Source organism: Tyto alba, unplaced genomic scaffold (genome assembly GCF_018691265.1).
Source record: "Tyto alba isolate M040663 unplaced genomic scaffold, T.alba_DEE_v4.0 Super-Scaffold_17, whole genome shotgun sequence".
Lineage (NCBI taxonomy): Eukaryota > Metazoa > Chordata > Aves > Strigiformes > Tytonidae > Tyto > Tyto alba.
This window is the reverse complement of record NW_024881279.1, coordinates 3,138,624-3,162,458: the sequence shown is the minus strand read 5'-3', so window position 1 is coordinate 3,162,458 and position 23,835 is coordinate 3,138,624. Positions and strand designations below refer to the sequence as shown.

Genomic DNA, 23,835 nt, shown 5'->3' with positions numbered 1-23,835 from the left:
TTTCTTGCCTGGAAGCTGGATGACACCTTAAAACCCGTGTACAAACCTGCTCTTCAAAACCTCTGCAGATCTATATTCTCAACGTTCAGTGGTACACATCAGCGTGGGGTCAGTCCTAAAAGATGAAGTCGGTGCTGCTGAAAGGCCCATCAGGCCCCAGTGTTCCCAGTCGGGGTGCAAGATGCCGTACTGGGATGGGAACGGGAAGTCTGGAGCCCGCCTGCCCTCCTGGGATACACTGCTGCTCGTCTGGCAGCGCGGGTCCTTCCTGCACACCCATCCCAGGGCTGGAGTCACGGTAACGGAACTGGCGCTCCTGGCTCGGCCTCTGCAGGTTAAAAGTGCCGCTTACCTTTGCGTTCCCAGCATCGTTCAGAACGGAGCTTCCTGCCCTCAAGAACAAGCTGCAAACTACAGGAAGAAGCTGCTGCTGCAACAGGACGGAAAGCGAGCATTTCTGAGAGCACAGATCCCCTTCTTACTGGCAGAAGAGTCTGAGGCTTTTAACACCTTTCCCCTCGCTGCCTGGACCAGTAATGAAGAACACACTGAGCACACCCCGAGTCCAGCACTAACAGGAACAATCATTTTGCCCAGCTGAGTTTCAGAGCTAACAACTATGTCATTCCTGTGCCTGCCTGGTTGGATTGCGCGCAGCCTGCATGCTACCGACACAAGTTTCTTCCACCTGCAGCTAAACTCACCCCGGGGACCCCGGAACCAGTTTGTTACACACCAGTTAGTGGCAAGAACGTGCCAGATCCAGCTGGCACAGCGAATGCTGGCACAGACCTGCTGTGTTTACGGCTAGTTTTGTGAGGATTGTTGTTTTGGGGGAATATTCAGTCCCTGTTAAACTCCACAGAACATTTACAGAGGATTTTCAGAGAGCTCTTTGGGTGCCTCACCTTGCTCTGGTGAGGAAGGCCGCTCTTCCCTCTGTGTCTTCCCGGGCAGGAGCGGGGCACAGCTCCCCCATCCCGGGCTCCAGACCTCAGCAGAGAATCGAGCAGATTTCTGTCAGCAGCAGCCGGATCAATTCCCTGCAGGAGTCTCGGCCCAGGGAAGCACATCTCTCAAAGCCAGCCTCCTCCTGCCGTTGCCTTACTTCAGGCCAGATACCCAGATGCCCGAAGCTAACACCACCATGTAAACAAAACTGCAATTACATCTGGAATCCCCTACGCTAACCATCCACGGAATTGTTCCATCCTCCAAGAAGTTTCCTGGCAGCCGCCGCTGCTGCGCACGGACGCTCAGGTTCTGAATCAGAACCAAAACGCAAACCAACCATTAAATTGCCGGCAGAAACAGCGAAGCAGTTCAGAGGCCCCTCCAGCCGCCTCATCTCCCGCGTTCATAAACCACCACCGCGAGGAAACGTGTCACAGCTCGAGCAAGTCACCCAGGAACCGCTCCCCGGAGGGCTGGAGCCACCTCGCTGCGGAGCCGCCTTCCAGAGAAACCTCACGCGGTGTCGCTACTTATGGCGGGTTCGTGGCAACCTAGAAGAAGAGTCCATTTCCACCGCTGCACAAATGAAGAAACTTCTGTGGTTAGAGAATTGGTCCAGATGCGAGAAAACAGCAGAGGGAAGAGTAATACGGTAGTTGTTTTACCATATTACAGGTTTCTGAACAAAATTTTCTGCTGTGCCAAAGAAATGCACAGAGGCAATTCATGGCAGCCAGCCCCGGGCTGACAGAAAGCTCTTCCAGAGCACCCAGCGGGCTGCCTCGAGACGTCACCGATACCAAGTGCCTTCAGACATCTGTAAACCCTTTATATCTCATCTGTGGGGTTGCCTCTGTGTGGTTTTTAATTTTTTTGCTAATCGTCTTTAGTGTTTTAACTTCCGTTTGAGCAGTACTTACAGTTCAGTTCTTTAAGAATGCAGAGAAGTGCACTTGGCTCAAGTGATGCACTAACTCCTGGCTGGTCTCAGCAGCTCCCTCGCTTTCTTCCTCAGCAAGGTGGGCAGCCTGAATCCTACTGGTGACCAAACTGTGGTCATGGCAAACAGAACCTAATCACATCTTCTGAGCGATTTTGAAGGGGGGGGGGAAAAAAAGGGAAAAAAAAAAAAAAAAAAAAAAAAAACAAAAAACCAAAAACAACAAACAAGCAAGCTTTTATTCCCATCTGGATAAGTGAACTGGGAATCTAATTTGACAATAGCTCCCAGCTGGATTACAGATTACAGTTTTACCGAAGGGATTAGATCGGTTTGCCTCAAAAGAGAACGCAGGCAAGTTAAAAAGCAGCAAAGGGTGTTTTGTTGCTCAGCTCAGCCCGATGGTCGCACGCTGCTTCAGCTTTCCTCCCGCGTGGCGCGGGGCACAACAGACACGAAGACAGACCGAGCCATCCGCAGCGAACTTCCAGCTGTGAATCCAGGGTCCCTGGGTGCTTCCTCCCCGTCCCGCATCCCCGGAGGCGCGCGGTGCCTCTCCCCTGCCCGCAGGGGGGGACGAGCAACGCGGGATGAACGTGCTCCTCACGGAGTTTAGCCCCTACTGCCTGCGAGTGCCAGGAGCCTCCGCGACCTCCCCGTCTGCCCAGTTTGGTTATTTCTCCGGCCACATACCTGTCGCTGGCTGAGGTTGATTTCCAAGTTCTCATTCATGCCAGGGGCATCCAGAGGGTTCGGCGGCTGTGACGGACAACGCGCCCCGGGGACCGGAGCTCCGTGCCTGCGGCAGTCGGGGCCTCTACGCCATCCTCTCCGTCTCAACAAGCGCCCGGGTGGTGGCGGAGCCTCAGCCTGCTCGGGGGGAGCCTCGGGCTCCTGTCACACCCCCAGCTCGTGTCCCACGCTGGTCACCCCACCCGGCACAACCTTCCTTCACGCCTACCAAGGGCTGGTTTTCTGCCACGGCAGCGGGGCAAGAGGCAGCTTGGAGAAGGGGAGGGAAGCTGCTGGCAGCAGCCGCCCCAGACGGACGGGGTGCACAGGGGACATCACACTTTAAACACAGACACACGGGGTTAACAGAGGGAAACTGGAACAATGGTGAAAGTTGTGAATTTGGACCCAGCGCTTTGTTGTCCCAGTGATTATAACTAGTGTACAAAACATGTTTTTAACAGATGTTTGTTAAACGAGTCAGTTTTGTTTTTATTAAACCCAACTTTGGTACAAGCAGGTCATTCCTGAGTTCATTTACAAAGTTCTTTTAAAACGAAGATAAACTGGGGCCTCTCCCTGTTCCTGTGTGAAGTTAAACGGGGGCAAAGACATCACAATTTTTTATTTTTTTTTTTTTTAAAAGAAGTATTTATGTCAGGGGAAGTCAGTCTGTTACAAACACAGAACTCACAACCAGGAACACCAAGTCCCCAGCTTTACGCCCTTTCCCCTCCGTTAACATTTCACATTTAGTTGCCCTTTAAACTGGTTCCCTTCTCACCCAACATATCCCAGTAGGACGTGCCAGGGTCTGGACTGGGTGGGCAGGGGTGCCCGGCCCCAGAGCAGCGCGGGGGGAGGAGAGCAGGGAGCTCTGGGGCGGGGGGGTTAAGTTGTGAGGCACTCGGGTGCAGCCCTAGGAAAACTAAACAAAGGAAGGTTGGGGGATTTTGTTATAAAACCCGTAAGTCTACAGAAAAAAAAAAAATGCTACACAGAAGAGTTATTGCTAAGAACCGTGAGAATCCGGCTGACAGGTTAGGGCTGTTAGGAGGTTCCCCAGGTGCACGCCAAAACCAGACTGAGGAGAGGACACACGGGAACCCCGTTACAGCGGCAGCTCAAGCAGCAAGATGAGACCTCGCCTCGCGCTAACCCAGCCCCCTCCCTCGGCTCTCTGGGGGTTCGGTCAGTGGGAGCGGCTTCGCAGGGGCTCTCGCCCAGAGATTAGCGTTTTGGTTTTAGTGCAAGCCATGCAGCAGCCTTAATTAGCCTCTTATCTTTTGGCAAGTATCTTAGATTTCAACTTTATCAAGAAACCTGATCAAGCAAACTTTTCCCAATCAAAAGATACGGTGCATCTTAGTCCTTGCTACATAATTCTCTTCTGTGCAATATATTGCAAGCTTAAAGGTGAAAGCACCAATTAATTTCTTCTGCATGAGATGTTTTGGCCTTAACAAATCTTCTAATTAACATGTCTTCCTGATGTTATGGAGCACGCACTGGGAAGACTAAAAAAGCTACAGAAAGAACAAAAAAGAATCAGTATTTAAGTTTCAATTATTTACATGAAGTAAAGACAGCATGAAAGGTCAAAGTACAAATCCAACATCTGCCGCCTGAGCGTGCGGGGCTGGATACAACATCTGAATTTAAACCAGCGCAACTTGGGAGAAGCTCTCACGGCTGCCAAGACCTTGTTTGGAACCGGTAATCAGAGGATGGATTTAAAATCTTAATGAGGAAAGACTGCTGACGGTGCCCGGAGACGCGGGGCTGGGAGAGCTGTGGAGCCGTCGTAGCCTGAGCCGGCGGCTTCGCTCTGCCCTGGCTGCCTCCCAAACGGAAAACACCAGAGTGTCCCAGGGCCTGGGCACTGCGCTTCAGCTCTGGAGCTGCAAAGCCCGGGCAGTAGCTACCTCGCCGCCAAACTGCTTTTATAACAACACTTCGCATCTCCCGTCCCCTCGCAAGCATCGCGGGGAGCTTTACACAAATGTTAATGAATGAGCTTAACAGCGCTCCTGCGGAAAAATACTCGCCAACGTACGTCATCCTGAATCCCGAGGTGGCCCACCTTTAAAATTATCAGCTACTTTACCACTTCAGTTGCCCAATTCATTTTTATGTACCTGAACGCACTTTCTCTTCTCTGGTCTCCTACAAGCTTTGGCTTTCAAAAGGATCGGGATGGAAAAGGTTGGAAAACATTTTATACAAACCACTTGGTATCAACTGCTAAGTCCCCACTAAGCCTCATCCTTCAAAAATTTAGCAGCCTCAAGTGACAGCTCTAACCCAGCGCAGGCTCCGACTTTCACCTCCACTTTGTTGGTGATTGCTACAGGCGAAACCACCCCAGCTCCAACCATCGCCTCTGGTCAGCTCTCTGTGGGAGGCTGTGCAGCACAGGACCCCCGTACCGCTGGGGTAATCGTCCCGGCCTTGGAAGGAGGTGGGATGCAAACAGGGAGCGCATACGATGGGCAGAAGTGCCCTCTGTCTTCGAAGCAAGCTGAGTGTTAAATGCAAAAAGCAGAGGGCTCGCACACAAGCCAACTCCGGCAGCCACAGCACAGTCCACCTGCACTTTTCCAAAAGGATTTCGGAAGCAGCCAGGATCACTGACTTGGTTTTGTTCTTGAAACTGGGGCTGCAGGAAAAACTCCCGTCAGGAGCACCACTTCAGCAAACACTGCATCAGCCAAACTCCACTTGCCAGTTCTCTCTTAAGTGCAACACTGATCTCAGTCCAATACCAAAAAAAAAAAAAAAAAAAACCAAACCAAAACCCAGGGAGACCCTAAATTAACTGAATGTAACTTCACACGCAGCAATGGCCCACAGAACAGACACCAAGAACAGGTAAAGTTTCAGCAGCAGCTCCCTCTGAAAAAAAGATCCCCAAACTGAAGCTGTGCTCTTTTTTTGGACTTGATCTAAGTCAAAAAGCGTATGATGTGCTTCTCCAGAAAAAACATGCAGCTTTGGAAGAACCATTAGGATAGCATCACCCCCCATCTCCTCTCCCTTTTCATCCTGCCCTTAAATCAGCTCTTTCAGCACCATTACAACAGCGAAACTGCCAGTAAATCTACTTGCTCAGCCACCTGATCCCACAAAGGAAAAGTGCCAAGAAGCTTAAAGACAACTTTTGCCCAAATAGGGATGGCATTTGAATGAATATCTTAGAATTTCTCCCCAGATTACAGACGAGGTGCTTTTCTACATACTGTACGATGTAGAAATTAGCTGATTTTATTTTTGAATGTTCCCAATAGTCATAAGACATCCTATGGCTGGTAAGCTTCCAACCGTTACACATTATTATTTCAACAGAGATCTACTAATTAACACAGAAAATCCACCACTAAATAAATGACACCACAAAAACTCAAAATACACATGAAATTTAATAAAAGAAAAAAAGTACAAAGTGAGTGGAAAGAAACGAAAGCTCAAAAAACAAACCAGCCCCAACAGATTTGGAATGACAAAGCGAACGGATGCAGCGCGCCCGAGAGGCTGGTGCTCCCCCGGCACCTCCCCGAGCTCTGAGCCAACCCCCCCATCTCCACCCCCGGGGCATCCACCACAGCCAGGCAGGAAGCTACAGAGCTCAGAGCCCTGCAAAACACATTTTAAATTAGAAAGCAGACAACAAACACAATGGTAAATGTTTAAACAATAAAAAAAAAAAAAAAAAAAAAAAAAGGATCGTTTTTCCCATTAATACCAAACCTTTTACAGATACATGTGTAAACCAGCTGAAAGATGTGTAACTGAACGGTTCCAGTCATTTCTGAAGGGTTTTTCTTCTAGCAACAAGATGCAAATCTTCGGACTGGAGTGAGATTAGCATCGCCATGTATTTGTAACTTGTTAAATAAAAATAAGATGCAGAACTACCCTATATACCACATACTTAAGTCTTGTTTCAGCCAAAAGGAAAAATCAAGTACTAGAGAAAAAAAAAAAAATGACCAAGTGCCATTGGGGAGCTTATGATGTTGACTGCTCTAAAGAACAAGTAACTACCAGGAAAAAGTACGTCTGTCACAACATAAAGTCAATGTAATATAATAATCATCATCGTTAAAATACTGTTACATACATTCTGAATGTCTTCATCAGAAAAAGCTGGAAATTTCTCCACAATGCCCATGAATTTGAAGGTTTTTACTCTTTCATCGTTCTCATCATTGTTCTTAACTACCTGTTATTCTAGGAAAAAAGAATTGATCTCTGATGAGCCAGGGCAGACAGAAATCATTTGCACAGATCTTGCTGGCTGCAGCATGAGATCGGGAGGAAACTGTTGACTGGAAAAGCGATGCCCAGGCAGCTCTTTGCGCACCCACGATCATCAGTTACTGTTTCATTCCAGCCTTCGTAGCATCGGCTTTGAGAAGCCAAACAATGAACCAAATAGCGCTGCTTTCTCATGCAATTAGGGCACCAGAGTTTCTCTCATTAGCAAAAATCAAAATCCTGCCTCTAATCTGCTACCTGATTGGACTGTGGTCAGTGGTGAGCTGGAATTGCCTTCTTGCATGTAACAATAGGTTGAGTTCCTTGTACATTTTTCTAAGAAAACCAAGTTAACCCTCCTAACATTTGACGGTCACTCTTTAAAACACATCTAACCCAGAGGCACAGCCTGAAAAGTCAGATGTTCAGCTTTCAGCAGATTCCTAACAGGCAGGCATAATTTTTACTCTTTGAAAAATGGCCTATTCTAAAAGGTGAGATCTTCATAAGGTTCTTTCTTACAAACATCAAGTACCACTGACATGATTTTCAGTATGTTCATATAAAAGGCCAATGTCTTTTGAAAACAGTTTAACACCTGAGCATGTATTTAGAAAGGAAAAAAAGAAAAAAGAAAGAAAAAAAAAAAAAAAAAGCTGCTTTAATGGGATATGCAAGTTAAAGAACCTCATCTTCCGATCCAGCAAAATGCTGCCCTGAGGCAGACCTGTAACAGCGCAGATGCAAGGTGTGCACCTCCATCTGCAGTCAAATAAGGGATTTGCTGACATCTAAGCTTAAAGACAAGTCTTTAAGAGAAAAAAAAAAAAATCAGAACAATCCTGTAACATTAATAACTAAATAAAAATGCACACACTCACAACTAACACTTAGCCAGCCAGTGTTTTTATAAACTCTATATGTGGGGGTTAATATAAAACATCTGCTTTCTTTTAGCCTATTATCTGATGGATAAATGGATGGAATTGGGTCCAGCTATTTTTCCATGACAACATAGCTAGTAAGTGTCTATTTAGTTATTGTCCTGCCTTATCACAAAATGGTTTGAGTGGAAAAAAATAATATTGGTCCTAATCATTACTCAAAGCTCAGTTGGCCAGGAAAGCAAGGCTGCGATTTCTAGGCATGAGGAGTGTTAAAGGAAGCACCTTCTAAGAGGTCTGAAGCCTGTCAGCATAAATACAGTGCATAGCTCAAGATCGAGGGATTCTCCTTATTAGGCACATAATAAGTTTAAGGTTAAAGAGTAAAAGTAACGATGACTGCTTAAATATTTTTTCCACAACAGTAAAATACATTGGTAAATGACACCTAGAAAGTTACACAAATCCTGTAGTTCCACATTATACAACAAACTCTCACAAAAAAAATCTTTCTATATAAATGTTCTACTTTAGCAGTAAAGAAAATTCAAAACATTGTCCTATGAATTTTATTAACCACTCTTTCTCTCTTTATATATATATATATATATTATAAATGATGTAGAAAGTGTTTAGAGTAATTCAGGATTAAAATATATAATTATTGGAATGAGGGTTACTCTGACTAAGATTCCCAGGGCAGAAAGTCTAAGCATTGTGTTTTTCTACCCATTCTAAAGACTTAGTCAAATTGAGAATTTTGTTAGAAAAATAAACATTTCATCATTCTTCATACCACTTCTCACCTTTGTGCATGTACAGGGGAAGGCAAATGAGCCTCAAGCAGTCACCTTAGTCAATTAAAAAAAAAAAAAAAGTCTAGAAAGCAATTATTTAGCTGGTAGGTAAGATGAGTGTAGACAGAGTTATGGTCACTTTATACACGGCTGCTCAATCACTGGGTTTAGAACAAAACATCTTACTTTAGGGATTAGTTGACTTAGTTTAACAAACTGTACGTGGTAAGGTTACTTCCTTAAAACCTCCTGATAAATTCTGTACAGATAACAGCGAGTCGTTACACTGCAACCATCGAAGATGCTCATTTTCTCTTTCACTTTGGTCCACTCACACAATGTTATGAGAAGGGTCACAGGGTGGGAAACTCAAGCAACTTAACACATGAAAGCACCAAGTCCACTCTTGGCCTGAAAGTCTGTGTGTGATTAACTGAAAGAAACAAAACATAAAAAGAAGCATGAATTAAAGTTATGAAAATTAAACAAAAGCCAAATGTGTAGCGAAATATGTTAAAAACTAAAGAAACAAACAAACAAAAAAAAAAACGGAAGAGAAGGGCAAACGCTGCTCGGGCATCTGAAGATTCACAGCCAAGAGCAACCGCTGGCACGCTGAGCCCCGCGCCAGAGCACAGCCTGCTCGGAGAACAGGAATCTCAGCACAAACACTTCCACCTCCCCTGGCCACCTGCAATCCCCCCGTCTCCCTTTTTTTACTTATTAAAGCTACTAAACCCGCCGTGTTGAAACAGGACTCGACAAAAGGTTCGAGCAGCTCCCCTAAAAACAGTGGCAAGAAAGGGCCGCCCCCCCCTCTCTGAGCTCACCAGACGTTTCCCTGTTCCCGCAGGGCCCCAACGCTTTGCCCATAAACCCAGGGAGCTGCGGGGGCTCTCCCGGCCCCCTCTGCACCCAGTTTCCTTCACCCCCTCCCCGTGCAAGCACAGAGGGGACCCCCCACTAACATCGCCCTTGTGTCACAGCTCGCCCCGTGCACTCAGCCTCCGGTTCCAGGGAGGGGAGGGGACGCTGCCTGTCACCACCTCCCCAAATCCCAGCTGCACTTCCAGGCTGGTTTGGTTGACCGATGGCCAGGAAGAAAGTCGGCAATGCCGTCCCTGCTGCTTGCCAGGGAACACGCAGACCCTCGCAGTGCCCATCTGTGGGGGCACCATCCACCCAGCTGCCAGGGATGTGGCAGTGGGATGGGTTAGGGCTGAGGTCTCCAGCACCCACGTTTCACAAGGCCCCCTGACCCCTTGTGATGCCTCCCAGATGAGGAAGGGGGGTCTGGGAAGAATGGTCACTGGCCAGGCCAAGGGGAGGCACCTTCCTTTGGCTTTTTTCTTACAAATTTCATTATCCTGCTTGAGCAGAACCCCCCCAATACTACATTTTGAACTAGCTCACAGGTTCGCGAAAATAAAAACCCACCGCAAAACCCAATCCAAAAACCACTTCCTCTCCCTCATGTCAGTTTTATTCCTGGGGATGGCACACCTTTCTCCAGCCGTGCTCCAGAGCTGAAGAGAACCCCCCCTGCCCCAGCACCGTGCGGGGGTCCCCGCCGCCCAGAGCACACGCCGTGGGTGCCCCTCGGTCCCTCCGAGCTGCTGCGTTCTGACCGCGGCCGGCTTCCAGTCGCCACCCAGCAGAGGATGGGCGTCCAGATTCGTGTCTGCCGGCGGGCTAAAACCAGCCAAGCTCAGGAAACCTGTTTCTCATCGCAGACAGACGGAGCAGAGGGGAAGCCGCAGCGGTTCCGCCGGGCTGGCGCGTCCCAGCGACCTGCATCGCTCGCGCGAGTCGGCAGCGTGTGGCTCGGCGTGCTCACCTGCTTCGAAGCAGAGCTGGGCCCCAGGCTGCCCCGGTACTCAGTCCCTAACTCATGCGTGAGTTTAGCTGGATTAAACCCTGTTGTCAGCAGAATATTTTCCAAAGCGTTTTGGACTCTGTGTATGAGGTGGAACATGCCCAGAGACACGCTGAGAGGTCTGCCGAAGAGTGCTTTGGCTTTGTTTTAACACCAACACATTTACATCCCAAGGAAGTATGTTAAATAATACATTAAATAACACGTACTGTTGCCTTCCATGGGAAGAAACAAATTACTCGCATGTCAGTATGCAGAACGAGCTTCTCTAGTGCTGCAGTTCACAGCAGAGAAATGTCAGAGCACAAGATCCCATCAGCAACGTGAAGCCAAATGTGCTGTCAAGAGCAAACTCGGGTGCTGCTACTCTTGATGGTCTTTTTTTTCTTTTCATGGTTAACAGGCTCAGAAATCATTGCCACCAGCCTGTTCTGAATTTGACAGAACGTAGTTCAGACTCTTAAGCTCCTTCACACATGGGGAAGTAACAAAAAAAATGCTGGAATAACAGAATTACCAGCTTAAATGATGGCACTGATCATTTTGCTCCCTAGCCAGCGTTCCCTGAAGACTCGATTGAATGGAAGCAGGATCACCCCCACGCACCTTTTCTTTTTAAACCTGTTTGCCCCATTCTTGCGCTATCATTACACAACCAGGCAGCTGAGAGAGCATTATTTACATGCCCTTGCTCCACACTCTTGCTGGCTTCAGCAATGTCAATTAACTTGCAGCAAGCTAAGATAAGAATTGTGCCTGTAGGGGAAAAGAGCTTTCTTGTAAGCAGAACTGCATCTTGGAGCCCTATTTCACGCGGAGCCCTAATGAATTTCTAATGCATCTTCAGTCTAAGCTGCTGTTTCCTTCTTTACAGCTCTGACTCTATAAATCAAGTAAGCGTGCTCTCTGGATCACAGCAAGGATCACACCACGGGGGACCTCGTCTGTAAGATGTTACAACTGTGCCAAGACTGTCCCCACTCCTCTCTGCTGGGGAGAAGATGCAGTTTATTTCTAGTCACCCTCCAGTCTGTCTCCAGGGGCAGAAGGGTTGCAGGATCACTTGAGCTGGCTGTCAGAGCCAAGGGCAAACCCATGGGACTCTCAGCCTTTGGAGAACAGCCCCAAATTGCAAATCCCTCCCACTGCAGCCACCAGGGCTTCCCCAGGCACAGGCGGACCCCGGCTCTCCTCTACTTTAGGCAAAGAGTCAGAAGGGCAGGAGTTAGGATTCCACAATCCCCTTTCCCATTTGCTGCCTAAGCAATGGATCAAACATTCAAGCATCTGAGCAGACACCCAGCTTCCCAGCGGCAGAGCAGGAGGATTCCAGTTCAGTCACTTACTTTTTCTTGTCTTTGTCCTTCTTCAGCGGCTGCTGTGAGGTAGCCTGCAAGGATTGGGACTGCAAGGTTTCCACCGCTACTTTCCGCCTGTTGAAGGCGTTCATCTCTTCCTCCAGCTCCCTCCTCTTCTCCTCCACCTTCCTTTTCTCTTCCTGGTGTATCCTTTTTAAGTGCTCAAATTTCTCATGCAGCTGGTAGGAGACAGACCCTCTGAGCATCGCATCAGCCCAGCCATCAGGCTCTGCCCCTCCCGCACGAATCCCCGCCACCCCACGCTCGCCGGGCTGTCCCCTTTACTCTGCTGTCCGCTGAGCCTCCAGGGACTAACTCTCCCTGACATGGATGCTCCCCAAAACGTCCTGCATCGCCCTTTGCTCACCAAGCAGCAGCCAAGTCTCCTACACACTGCACAGGACTGGGAAGACTGTTGTTTCTGAGGCACCTAAACCAGTGATGCTGTTTCAAAAACATTACCCCGTGTCCCCTTCGCTGAGTGGGGGAAGGTGTGTGTGTGTGTTTGTGCTTTGGCTGGTGAGGTCTGCTCAAGATCTGCATCTGCTTTCCAGGATTCATCCATTGCCCAGACCCAGATCCTATGCTGGCTGTATTTTGGGCTCCTCACAGGTTTTTGGCACACCCACCTCTCTCTCCTTCTCCTTCAGCTCTGCCTCCGTCTCCTTGACTTTGTTAACAAACATTTGTCTCATTTCTTCCTCTTTCTTCTGGAGCTCGCCCAAGAACTCTTTCCTTTTGGTCTCATATGTTTCTTGGAGGCTGGGGAAGAAAGCAAACAAAATCCAGAGTCTTTGGACACCAAGAAGTTTGGGTTGGGGAAACGCACGCTTGTCTGCCTTGCTTAAAGACAAACAGGCAGGGAAGGGAATGCCACCAAAGTCAGCTGCACAGTTCAAACCCAGTGCTGGTATTTTCCAGCCCAACATTGTGCATAGGGCCTACAAACCTCCCATCTTTTTGGAGTGTCAGTACCAAACTATTGCTCTGAATTGATGCGAGACGCGCAAGTCGCTCACCTGAAGGGCTGGCTGTCTGGATCCGTGTCCTTGAAGCCCATCTCTTCCAGTTTGCACCTCCTGTACAGCTCGTAGTGACGGGTGTGAGTCTGCTCTCGAAGATCCTCCATATTGACTCGAATCAGCATTTCCCGCAGTTTCACAAAGTCACAGTGACTTTCATTCTCAACTGAGGGGAGCAAAGGGAGAAGTCAGCAAACTGCACACGTGGCGGGGGAGTGCAAACGCACGGACATTATTAATTCCAGAAATTCCCCTCCCAAAAGCATCTACCTGTTGTCCCGCACAGGGCCCAACACAGCCCCTTGGATGCAGGGATTCCCCTTGACCAGTACTACCTGCTGGTAGGAATGGGAATTCAAAGGAAAGACTGGCCAACCCACAAAAGGCTGCACGGGACGTTTCTGCAGTGTCTAGCAGCGGGCAGGCAGAGCTGGGGAGGGTGTCAGGGTGGGAGGTTTGCGGGGGGTGCCCGGCTCGCAGCGCCTTACCTTGCACCACTCCCCAGGGGTACTGCCGAGCTCTCACCAGCTTGTTCCCAACTTTCACCTCCTCCGTGCTGCCGACCACAGCGAAGGGCAGATGACCCTGAAACAGAGCCAAGGCCGGGGACTCAGGGAGTGGGCTGTCCCCTCAGGGATCAGCCTGGCCACTGGATCTGCCTCACCCAGGCACAGGATCTACTTCCAAAAGTCCTTCCCCTGAAGCCATCAATCTCCAATACTCAGAGCAGTCTCTACTATGAGCTGGGATATTACAACAGAGAGCACGTAGGGCCAGAGCACAGCTTACTAGCAACGCTGGCTGGACTGAACTGGCTGGGGAAATATTGTAGGAACACCGTGATCGTTGCTGATCTCCCTCTATCCATTTGTCAGGTTGTTCTTGCGGCTGCAGCTTCTCCACCCGCCAAGAACGGGGCACTCCCTGCCTCGCAGAAAGCACGAGCAAAGACATCCGTAAACAGGCCTTGGCACAGCAGTTTGTGTGTGGGCACTGGAAGGGACATGTGTAGGATACAACATGTGCTCGTTGCTCGCCAAGTCTGCAAAGCATCAGGCGCAGCAAGAAAACAGGGCACCATCCTCACGCGCTGCAGGGAAGGAGCCACGGAGCAGGCGGTTCAGTAGGATGGGGCTGACAAAATCCTTCACGTTTAAGAAGAAATGGATCCAGAAGTGTAGAACTGCTAGAGAAGCGGCCAAAAATATTCTCACTGGGGGAGGGATACCCAATGAAAAATGAGCAAGCATGACTCCTGTTTTTCTCCCCAATGCACGCAGCTTGCAATTACTTTAAAAGGAGTGTGTCCTCAAAATTTTTAATGAATTCAATAAAAAAGAATTAGTATAGTGAAAACATGTATCTAGTTGACCCAGAAATCAACTGGCTATTGAAATTAAAAAAAAAAAAGAGGGTGTGAAAGAAAAGATGAAGCATTTAATCAAACAGCTATGCAGGAAAATGTTCATTCTGATGCAAAAGCTGCTTTTTGTTTAAAAAATTAACGTGGAAACATTTCAGCTGTTTCTACTGCAATAGCTACACTCCGATTTGGGAGACAGGAAAGTGTTTTGCACATGCTTCAGTCAGGTCTGAATTTGATCTTTGAACTTCAAAAAAACCCCTAAAATAGAGTCTAAACATTTTTCTTCTTTATTTTAAATTGGGTTCTCTCTGCTTAGCCTCCTTAAGTCAGAAGGCTAATGTAAATCTTAACTGTAAAATTTTTATTCAAAGTTTCCCCCTCCTCAGATGACAAGTGGCCTAGAAGCAAACAGAATGAATTTTGAAGAAAGTATTTTTCAAAAATTCAATAAAACAAGTTTTAGAGCTGAGCCGAGTCTCTCCAGAGAGCCCACAGATTAAATAAGAGCCACATTTTAATTAATTCTGTATGCAACAGCCTTGGGCGACTGTCAGATCCACAGCTCAACTTTCAAATTTAGCGTCTGGACAATCCCAATGAAACTTGCCCTTCGAAAGCATTTCTGTGCAGCAATTTAATTTGTCACAACTTCCGGCGGCGTTGCGCTTGGCAGCGTTACTCACGTTCATCGCAGAGTTGATCTCCGCGACCGCTTCGTCGTCTGTGGGGAACTGATAGATCTGCACGCCGTTGCTGACCAGCTCGCTCATTATCTTTATCTTGAACTTGTGCAACTCGCTCTTGGAGATGGTGTCTGCTTTGGCAATAATCGGGATGATGTTCACCTGCAGCACAAGGAAGGAAGGAATGAAAAACAACCAGGTGAGCAGCAGTCGGGCAAGCGGCTCTGTCGGGAGCGGGGTGCCCGTGGGGTGCCTTTGTGGTGGTATGAAATGTAAAGCCGGCTTTATATTTCATACCACCACAAAGGTTCTACGTTTTGCATGCGAGCTGCGGCACAAGCCCGGCTGAACACTAGAGGGAAGAGTTTTCCAGGACTAATTTGGCTACAAGACTTCCAGATCAACCAGACAACCACCCTGCAATAAATACACAATGAGCAGATCAAAGCCTATGGGTTTTGCTATGTACTTTAAGGGAGGCAGAGACAGCGTGTAACTGTCACATCTGTGGTTATCACCTACCCGCCCCGGCTGTGCTGACAGGCCCTTTTAGGAGACAAGCACACGGATGAAACGCTGCAGCGAGGTGATGCGAAGCCTCCCCGTGCTCAAGCAGGAAGAGCAAGGACTCCCCCGTGGCGGCGGATCCTTCCCGCGGCCTCCCCGGGAGGATCACAACTCCGGCGTGCTGAGCAGATCCCCCGGCCCGCCGGGGACAGGCGCAGGGGGCCGCGCGGCAGGCAGGGGATTTGCTTTCGCGCTGTTGTCGCTCAGCTGGGGTTTCGCATCAGCGGTCAGCGAGCACAAACCTACGGCGCAGCTTCATCACCCCGGGGGGGTTTCAAAGCCACCCACTAGCTGCAGGGTGGGGGGGATTCCCCCCCAACCCCTCCCCGTGCCCAGTACCCACCAAGATCAAGAGCAAACGAGGGCTGCATCCCGTATCCGTCAGGAGGGATGTGGTTTGCTACAGCCTTGTTCATGGGAGAACTACAGCAGGGCAGGATCTGTCACAGGAACCTCTGTTAAATAATGCTGCTACTCCCAGAAAAGCCAAGTGCAATACTGCAAACCACTGCTTAAATAAACAGCAAAACTCATCAGTCTGAACAGCAGCCAAATTCATAGCAGTAAAACACGAGATTTCAGACAGATGAAGGGAAAGTCCGATTCGCCATCTAACATTTCCCAACAAGCCAATGCTTTTTGTGCTACAGAGCAGAAATTCAGAGCAGCCATTTGATCTCCAATGGGCACCCATTAAAATAAATGACCTTGCTTTCCCAGCTCCAGTTCTCTTTGTAGCTCCGTGGATTTTTCCATACTTCTTGGCTTTCCCCCCCCCTTCCGGCTCTGGTTTAGCACTCACTACATGCAAGCACATTTACTGGATCCAAAAGAGAATAGTCTGAATTTGCTTATCGCAAATTTATCTGAGAGCATAAATCCCTTCTTTTTCTCAGCCACTGATCTGGCCTCTTTTACCAAGGACCACGGACACACAGAGACCAAACTCTGCTGCTCACCCCACTCCTCAGCAGGTCAGTGTCCTCATTACAAAGGTAGGAAGGGCCATGACCACAGCTGGGCCGCTCAGAGCTGAGGATCCACCTTCTCCACCAAAAAATGGGGCAGCTCGGGGCTCACATACCACCCGCTCAGGAGCAGGATCTGCGCAGGGAAGGGCACTGCCAGGGAGCTGCTGTGTGCAGGGCTCCGCGCTCCCGTCCAGCCAGGCTCACCAACAGACCGGCACAAAAGGGGATTTTACTCCATTTTCAGTTGGCCTAAGCAATTCCCCTTTCTCCTTCCAAAAAGTACCAGCTCAGCCCTGCCTGGCAGGCTCTGTGCTCACAGCTGCTGCCCCAGCAGGACTCAAACAAGGTGCACACCGTGGTTGGCCCAAGTCCCCTCCAGCCAGGCTCCTCGTGCTTTGAAAAGGCAACTCAGCTCCTGCTGTCACCGAGCTCACAACCCCAAAGGGTTTTACAAGCTGTCGCATTTCCAGTAATCAGTAGTCAACCTCAATACTGTGGATTCCTGGAAATGGTGTTTGGGTGTATCTCCTGCCTCCTTTCTTCTTCTCTTGTGAGTTCCTTAATTTTTTAAATTATTACTGTTTTTATTTTGATTTTATGCACACTTTGGAAACCCACAAGCTAGAAACCCACAGTTAACAAATGATACCCAGAGCACCATACAATTATCTTCCTGTTTTCCCTTCTCTGATTTTCAGCATTGGCACCCAAAAGCTCTCTAACTCTAGAATGAGCTTATCCCTTTACAATAAGGAGAAAGGACAGAAAACAAGAAACAAACAAGATGTGAGACGCTACCGACTCGAACTGCGTGTCTAATCCTGCCCTCACACATCCATTTCTATGTAAGGGTCACAGTATGTGACAGATACTAGTGCCAAATAAACTGATATACAAGTAGCTAGAGAAGAAAAGTGACCTCTCCTCTCCTTCCTGAACAGGTTTTAAAAACCCAATAAAAGGAAGCGATGCCAGAATCGTGCAAGATTTCTCTCTCCACTCTTACTTTTACACAAATAACGTTTACACAAATTTAATGTTTAAATGGGGTTGCAGGCAAAATCCCAGAGCAACATTTTTATATCTCATGGTGGAAGAGCACTATCTTCTATTTAAAGATCTAGTAATAAAATCATGAAATTAACTACTGGAGCGTCATCCCACTGAACGTGACAGGGGTGCAGTGTCCCCTTTGCTGGAAGTCTTTGCTGAAGCCAGAATTATGACCAGAGGAAGTCTGTGCTTCAGACAAGACAGAGAACTGACATGCACACACATAAAATGCACTGCCTTCGCAAGTCACTCTGACCACAGAGTTATTTCTCATCTCCAAAAATAAAACCTACAACAACAAGCCAAAATAAGTCAGTTGATAGAAAATAACTTTGCTAACGTGATAAGGCTTCATGTACTTTCACCCTGTGAAATGCAGCTGGATTTTTTCCCCCTGCTCTCCAAAGTGTTCCCAAATGCAAGCCCCAGGGAAGCCAACAGGCAAATCCTTGGAAACCAAGAGCAGAGGCACAAACCAGCCTGAAGCATCCCCTCTGGCCAGTGACCCACCTAGGATGTGTCAGCTTGCCAAGGGCAAATAATTAGCCACAGCTCGTAAACAAAGAGCAAGAGGGGACTGGAAACCATCCAGGGACAAGGCCCAGGGAGCCCCAGGATGCCCCTGGCAGCACACAGCTGTGCCGCTACTTTCCAGGGCAGGGCTGTGCTTCAAATCAATATATCACCTTCTCATCCGATACAGATGCAGTTTTATTTATCTTCCTTCTGTTAGTTAGCTATCCCCTTCTTTTCCCAGGTTGAACCCAATGGAAAGCCAGCCCCTGCCAGGTGACACATGCTTTCCACCTGCCAGCCAGGCAGCACGTCTCATCTATCTAGAACCAGTTCCGAAGATGCTTCTAGCTCTCTGGCTGCAATTAAACACCCTAGACAGCAGCTGGCCATGAGCTCAGCCAAACATTGTATTACAGTACAATGGAAGAGTTTGTTTACAAAACAGCTTTACCCAGAAGGCTTTTTGTAAACTCTACACTAAAAGCAAGATTCACTGTTGAAATCGTCACGCGGATTCAAAAGCCTGCCCGACACCTGATGCCGTGCCACTGGTGTGCTAAAGCAAAGGTGTAACTGAGCCAGGTTCCTACAAAACCCTTGCTGAACTATTCTCAGAGGCTGAGTGGGCAGAGCATGCAGCAAAGCACTGCCTCTGGTACACCTTTCGCCTCCCCCAGCTCCATTCTTCAGCTGTACAACAGGGGCCACCAGCCACGTAAAGCTCCCCACAAGGAAAGCCAGGCTCGGGTGAGCTCAGCTGGCTGCAGATGTGAGCCAGTGCACGTCACCTCTCCTCAACCACGACAACCACTCGCTGTTACCAGCCTGGAGCAGACAGAAAGCTGCCTGGGGTTTGCTGGCACCCCACTTCCCCCTGCACCCAACGCTGGCCTCCCCGGCACAAGTGGCTCATGTGTACTGGGCAAGGGGCCCAGCACCGTCACGCACAAAGCTCTGAGGAGTGCCTGGAAAACACCTTGATGGCCTGGGCTGACACCAGGGCAGAAATGCAGCATAAACCCCTGACACTCAGAAAAGATCAACGGTCTCCCCTTGCTTATTTGTTTCCACGTGCGTGCTTGGGCAAAGGCCACCACACCATGAAATAAAAGATGTTCTCACACAGTGGTAAGAAGGGAGATGAGAGCAAAGGGATAAAATGACTTCAGAGAGGACTATTTAAGTGGAAGTTTAGAAAGGGAAAAAGCTTGCATGCGCACAAAGTTCCCATCTCTGCACAAATACAAAGGATTTATTTTGGTCCTACCTAAGGACCACATTAAAGGCAGCCACGGGGAGATGTGAAAAGCAGGGAATGCAGAAGGGAGAGAAGCAGCTTTGTGAGACCACCAGCACCAAGCGGAATCATGCAAAAGCTTTCCTCCAAGCATATTTCTGGGAGCATGTAATGCTGGCACTGCGCCAAGAGACGAGAGTTTATTGAGGGAAAGTTTTTGGATTCCTGATGGAAACCAGTGTAACAGCCACCACGGTTATGAACAGCCCACTGCGAGGGGAAGGCAGGGCCAGCTCTGGAGCGGGGCCAAGGGAAAGCAGGACAACAGCCCCAGCGGGTGAGGGCAAACATCAGGGACGCGGCGAGGGGGAACTCTGCCCCCCAGCAAAGTCCAATAGAGCTGCATGTGGACAACAGCCAGAGAAGAGAGCATCCCCCACACATAACCCAGGGGATTCCCAGCTGCCTTGCCTACCCTCTCTGTAGAATGATCAGCATCTGCCATCTGAAAGGAACCACCTCGCTGCTAAAATACTGCTCTGAAAGGTAGGAAATTCTCGCAAAGACAAGAAGAGATGCTGCCACCACTAGTGACCTTTGAGGCCTCATGCAGCTCCCTGGCAGCCAGCTGGAACAACCAAAAGTGTGTCAGAAACCTCCCCCAAGCTGCAGGAATGTCAGCAGTAGCTAGTTAAATAACCCACTGCCCTGTAAGGCAGAACAGCTTACGCACGAAGAAACAACACCCAGCTAGACCCTCTCACCACACACTCCTGGGATCCCTATGACCTTGAGAATTTTGCACCATATTTATATTTTCAGAAGATACTGTGATCTCCTACCCAGATCATCTAGCACTAGCAGCCGTGGCAGTTCACACACTCCCTGTGTGGCAGCACAAGAGCCAAAACTTCTCTTCAGCCCTTGTCTCCTCTGTACTGACCATCACCTCACGACATCTACAGTTTTGGTGGCTCTCGGCCCCTCTGTCCCTGCTGACAGGTCAGGACAACAGAGGTGGCTCCACAGTTTCCACAGTTCAACTGCAGGAGGTGAAACACATCCTTACCTGCACACCCATAAAGAACTACTAATAAAGAAGCAGCTGATGGCTTTGATAAATATGAACTAAGATTCTTACAGTGATGAACACTCTAGACTTCACACAGCCAGCTGGAACACTGTTTTTTTACCTGACATTTTTCAGGAAAGCCAGTGAGGAAAAAAAGCACAGGACCTCAGCAGCCCACCAGGGCAGATGGAGTTTTACCGGCGTCCTAAAAATGGCTCAAATAACATGCAGGAAGGAGTCCAGCACTTACGCAGAAGGAACAGAGCCTTCCACATGACAATCAATATTAACAAAAGCATCACCACTTCCATGGTCTCCAGCCCCTTACCTTGCTGTCCAGCTTCTTCATCGTCACCAGGTCCAAGGACTTGAGCGAGTGCCCGGTTGGGGTGATGAAGTAGAGGCAGACATGAATCCTCGTGTCATGATAGTTGAAGAGAGATCGACGGATTTTCAGCTCTTCTTGTAAATAGTTTTCAAACTGCGTATCAATGTACTCAACTATCGGCCTGTAACTAAAACCATACCATTAGCAACCCAGATACTGGAGCTCAAAATGAAACAGTTTGAAGACTTAAGGAGTTCTCCTAGACATTTAAAAAGTAGTTGTAAGACTCAAAAAAATTTAGCCTTGCAACAGGAAAAGTGTGGCATTTACACACAGACTTTATAATCCAAAGGTTGCTGAAGTCTCTCGAGGCTGCACTGCGAAGTCTAAGGACAGCGGAGCACGGAAAGACAACTACTTCCACAGATTAAACTTTGCCCAGATCTCAGGGCCAAGCCATCTGGCTGTAGCAGTGCAACATGACCAAGGAGAGACCTTGGGAGTCCCAGAAAGCCTTTACCTGGGGCTTGAACAAGATGTCTGTGTAATTAAATGAGACGGGGCCAGAGACACCGATCACTGCCAGAACAGATAATTCCCAACCCTGCACTGAGGACAGCTTGTTAACTGCTCACACTTCTGGAGGACACCATTCTCTGCTGGAAAGACTTCCTATGACCTCTCTTTTTGGCTCCTCACCCAACCCCCTCTACGCTCAGCCCCCAAAAGCAGAGCCACTGCAGGGAGCTACTCCATTAACAGAAACACGGACACCTCCTCTGCAACACTGCAAGCAGGACTGCAGGCGGTTCATGTCTAAGCATTAGAGGCAAGCCCAGAAATGCCAAGCAGATGGCACGAGACCTGCCTTTCATCTTTATTTATCTGATCCCCAAATCCAACCGCATCCACAATCGTTAGCTTCAGGTGGACGTTGCTCTCCTGCAGGTCATAGGTCCGCGGCCGCAAGCGAACTGCGCTCTCATAGTGACTGGCTTCCTCCGTCTCAAACGTGGTATTGAAGAGGGTGTTCATTAGTGTGGATTTCCCAATGCCGGTCTCACCTAGGAAGGAGAAATCATCAGCTCACTGCACTACAAATTTGTCACAGGTGCTTCAAAGAACAGCAATTACAGAGCAGAACTAAATTATACTGTGAATGGTTACTACAAATTGTTTGTGGACAGGCATATAATTGTCACAAAGGTAACTGCATTCTTGAAAGCCACCCATGCTTAATGCAAAGCTAACACAGGGTGCTTCGGTCTCATCTCCTCAGTGAGGATCATACAGCACAGCAAAACACACTACCTTCCCCTCCACGTACCCTGACTTTTCTTGGGAACCTGGGGAGAGTACAATTTTAGTAGAGTCTTTAAATGAGAAGGACTAAAACTCAGCTGCTCCTACTGACAGGGACCATCTGGGTCAGTTGTTGGCTGTCCCAAGCACAGCGGTAGTTCCAGGTGACGCTGCAGATCAGCGCAAAGCGATGGTGTGCCACGGTGGGGACAGGGAAGGCTGACAATGAGGTTTCCTCTCCCTCCTTTCTCAGAGATTCCCGACTTTAACAGGCTTCTTTACCACTTTCTCTCTTTGCTTTATCTTGCCATTAAAGTCTCTGGGGACCTTACTTTTTCTTGAGAGCAGAGACGCCTGTGAGGAGGGAATCTGGGGGCCTATTTCAGCACAGAGAAGCAGGCAGACAGCTCTGGACCTGCTAGGACAGCTTCCCATCAGACTGAAAACCTCCTTTCACAGCAGAAAAGACACTGGATGGAAGTCTCATGATTTTACCGTGTGGCTGAACTTTGGTCTGCCTGGAAGCCTTGAAGCAGCCTGTCCATCCTCCACAGCCCCGACCCTGGAGTCCCACATGTCCCATTAATAACCGCTAAAGGACTAAAGCTCACTCTGCTGTAACCCTTTCCCCCTCCATCCACACAGCAGCCACGCCAGCGTCGGCTCTGTGGTTCTTTTACTCCCCGCTTTGAAAAGCGCCGCAGGCTCCGCAATAAGGCACCCGGGGAGCTGCTGAGAGGCAGCTCGGCACATGCAAACTGCCCAGGATGGTCCCATTCTGCACCAAGTTGTCACAGACAGCAGGTTTGCTCTTTGAGATGACAGGGCCACCTGTGCAGCAAACAGAACGGGCCAAACAGGAGGAAATAAGGAACAAACTCTTCCATCGCATCAGGCATGAGGTGCCACAGGCATTCAAACAATCTCAGCAAGACGGCGGCTGTCTGACAGGGAGCAAGAGTTGCTGCTCTGCCCCCAAGAGCTCCAGCTGCACGGGGAGATCTTGCAACTCAGCCCAGATGATGGCATTGGCAATGCAGCCGGTTTCATCTCATATCAATCTTGATTTCTGGAGTTTCCCTTTAGTATTTCTGTTTCCCTCAAGGCTGCCCTTGTAGGACAGGGAATCGTGTTATGCTGTGATTCTTTGTACCAGATCAGCCAAAGGGAGGCAAGAACGCTGTTTAAGGGAAAACAAAGTGAAACCAATACCAAAATGCCATATGGGATCTGTGACACAGAGGCCAAAGCATAACAATTTTTTCGGAGGCCACATTCCACAGTGTGTGTTTACTACAGACCTCAGCAGAGCCCAGTGCTGGAGCACAGAGGCTGGGCCTGTTCAAGGCATCTTCATCTTTCCAGCAGTAAAAAAATTATGCCAACTTGAACCTCTGAGATGTGCAGAGCGAGAGAACGTTGAGTCATGAGGAGATGGCAGAGAAACTTGGTAGAGAGAGAATAGTTCTAATCTTGCCTCTGTTGGTTCTCCAAGGAGAAGCTTCCCATCTGTAGCCCCTTTGTTCCAACAGCCATTGAAGGACACCTGGGATGCATCACAAACCAAGCTCCATCCCAGAATATTTGGCTCAGAGGCCGCCTGTGAGCCAGAAAGGCTTTGAACTGGTAACTAAATGAGACTCTGATATTTTCCAGATTGGCCTACAAGGGGCCCCATTTAAACTCCTCGTTTACTACACACAGACCTATTGGCCAAGGGAACAAAAACAGGCAAAATCCAGGGAAACACCTTCTACTCCCTGCTCATTTCACCGGCAGTCCATTGTGCTACACCTTTGGCAGACAGCCCTGTGCTGCACCTCCAAGGAGCCCCGCATGGCCGTGCCGATGGGAGAGCAGGAGGGCAAGCAAGTTTCTATTTGAGGGAGGTGCCGTGCCTGCTGCTGAGGGATTTGGGGC

General features: G+C 48.8%; 1 protein-coding gene across 5 annotated transcripts in view; it reads right to left on the bottom strand.

Moving 5' to 3' along the window:
• Positions 1-23,835, bottom strand: part of SEPTIN8 (septin 8) — a 47,390-nt gene that overhangs the window by 4,666 nt on the left and 18,889 nt on the right. For 2 of the 5 annotated variants that reach the window (XM_042789989.1, XM_042789987.1), the window contains exons 3-9: positions 21,482-21,677; positions 20,614-20,800; positions 14,870-15,031; positions 13,309-13,405; positions 12,818-12,986; positions 12,428-12,560; positions 11,787-11,977 (exon numbers count right to left, since the gene is read on the bottom strand). In XM_042789989.1, the coding sequence (XP_042645923.1) occupies positions 11,787-11,977; positions 12,428-12,560; positions 12,818-12,986; positions 13,309-13,405; positions 14,870-15,031; positions 20,614-20,800; positions 21,482-21,677 (1,135 nt within the window). Of the gene's footprint in view, positions 1-3,093; positions 4,153-4,181; positions 8,998-11,786; positions 11,978-12,427; positions 12,561-12,817; positions 12,987-13,308; positions 13,406-14,869; positions 15,032-20,613; positions 20,801-21,481; positions 21,678-23,835 lie in introns of those variants that run through there. The other 3 variants (XM_042789991.1, XM_042789992.1, XM_042789990.1) reach the window with 3 other exon arrangements.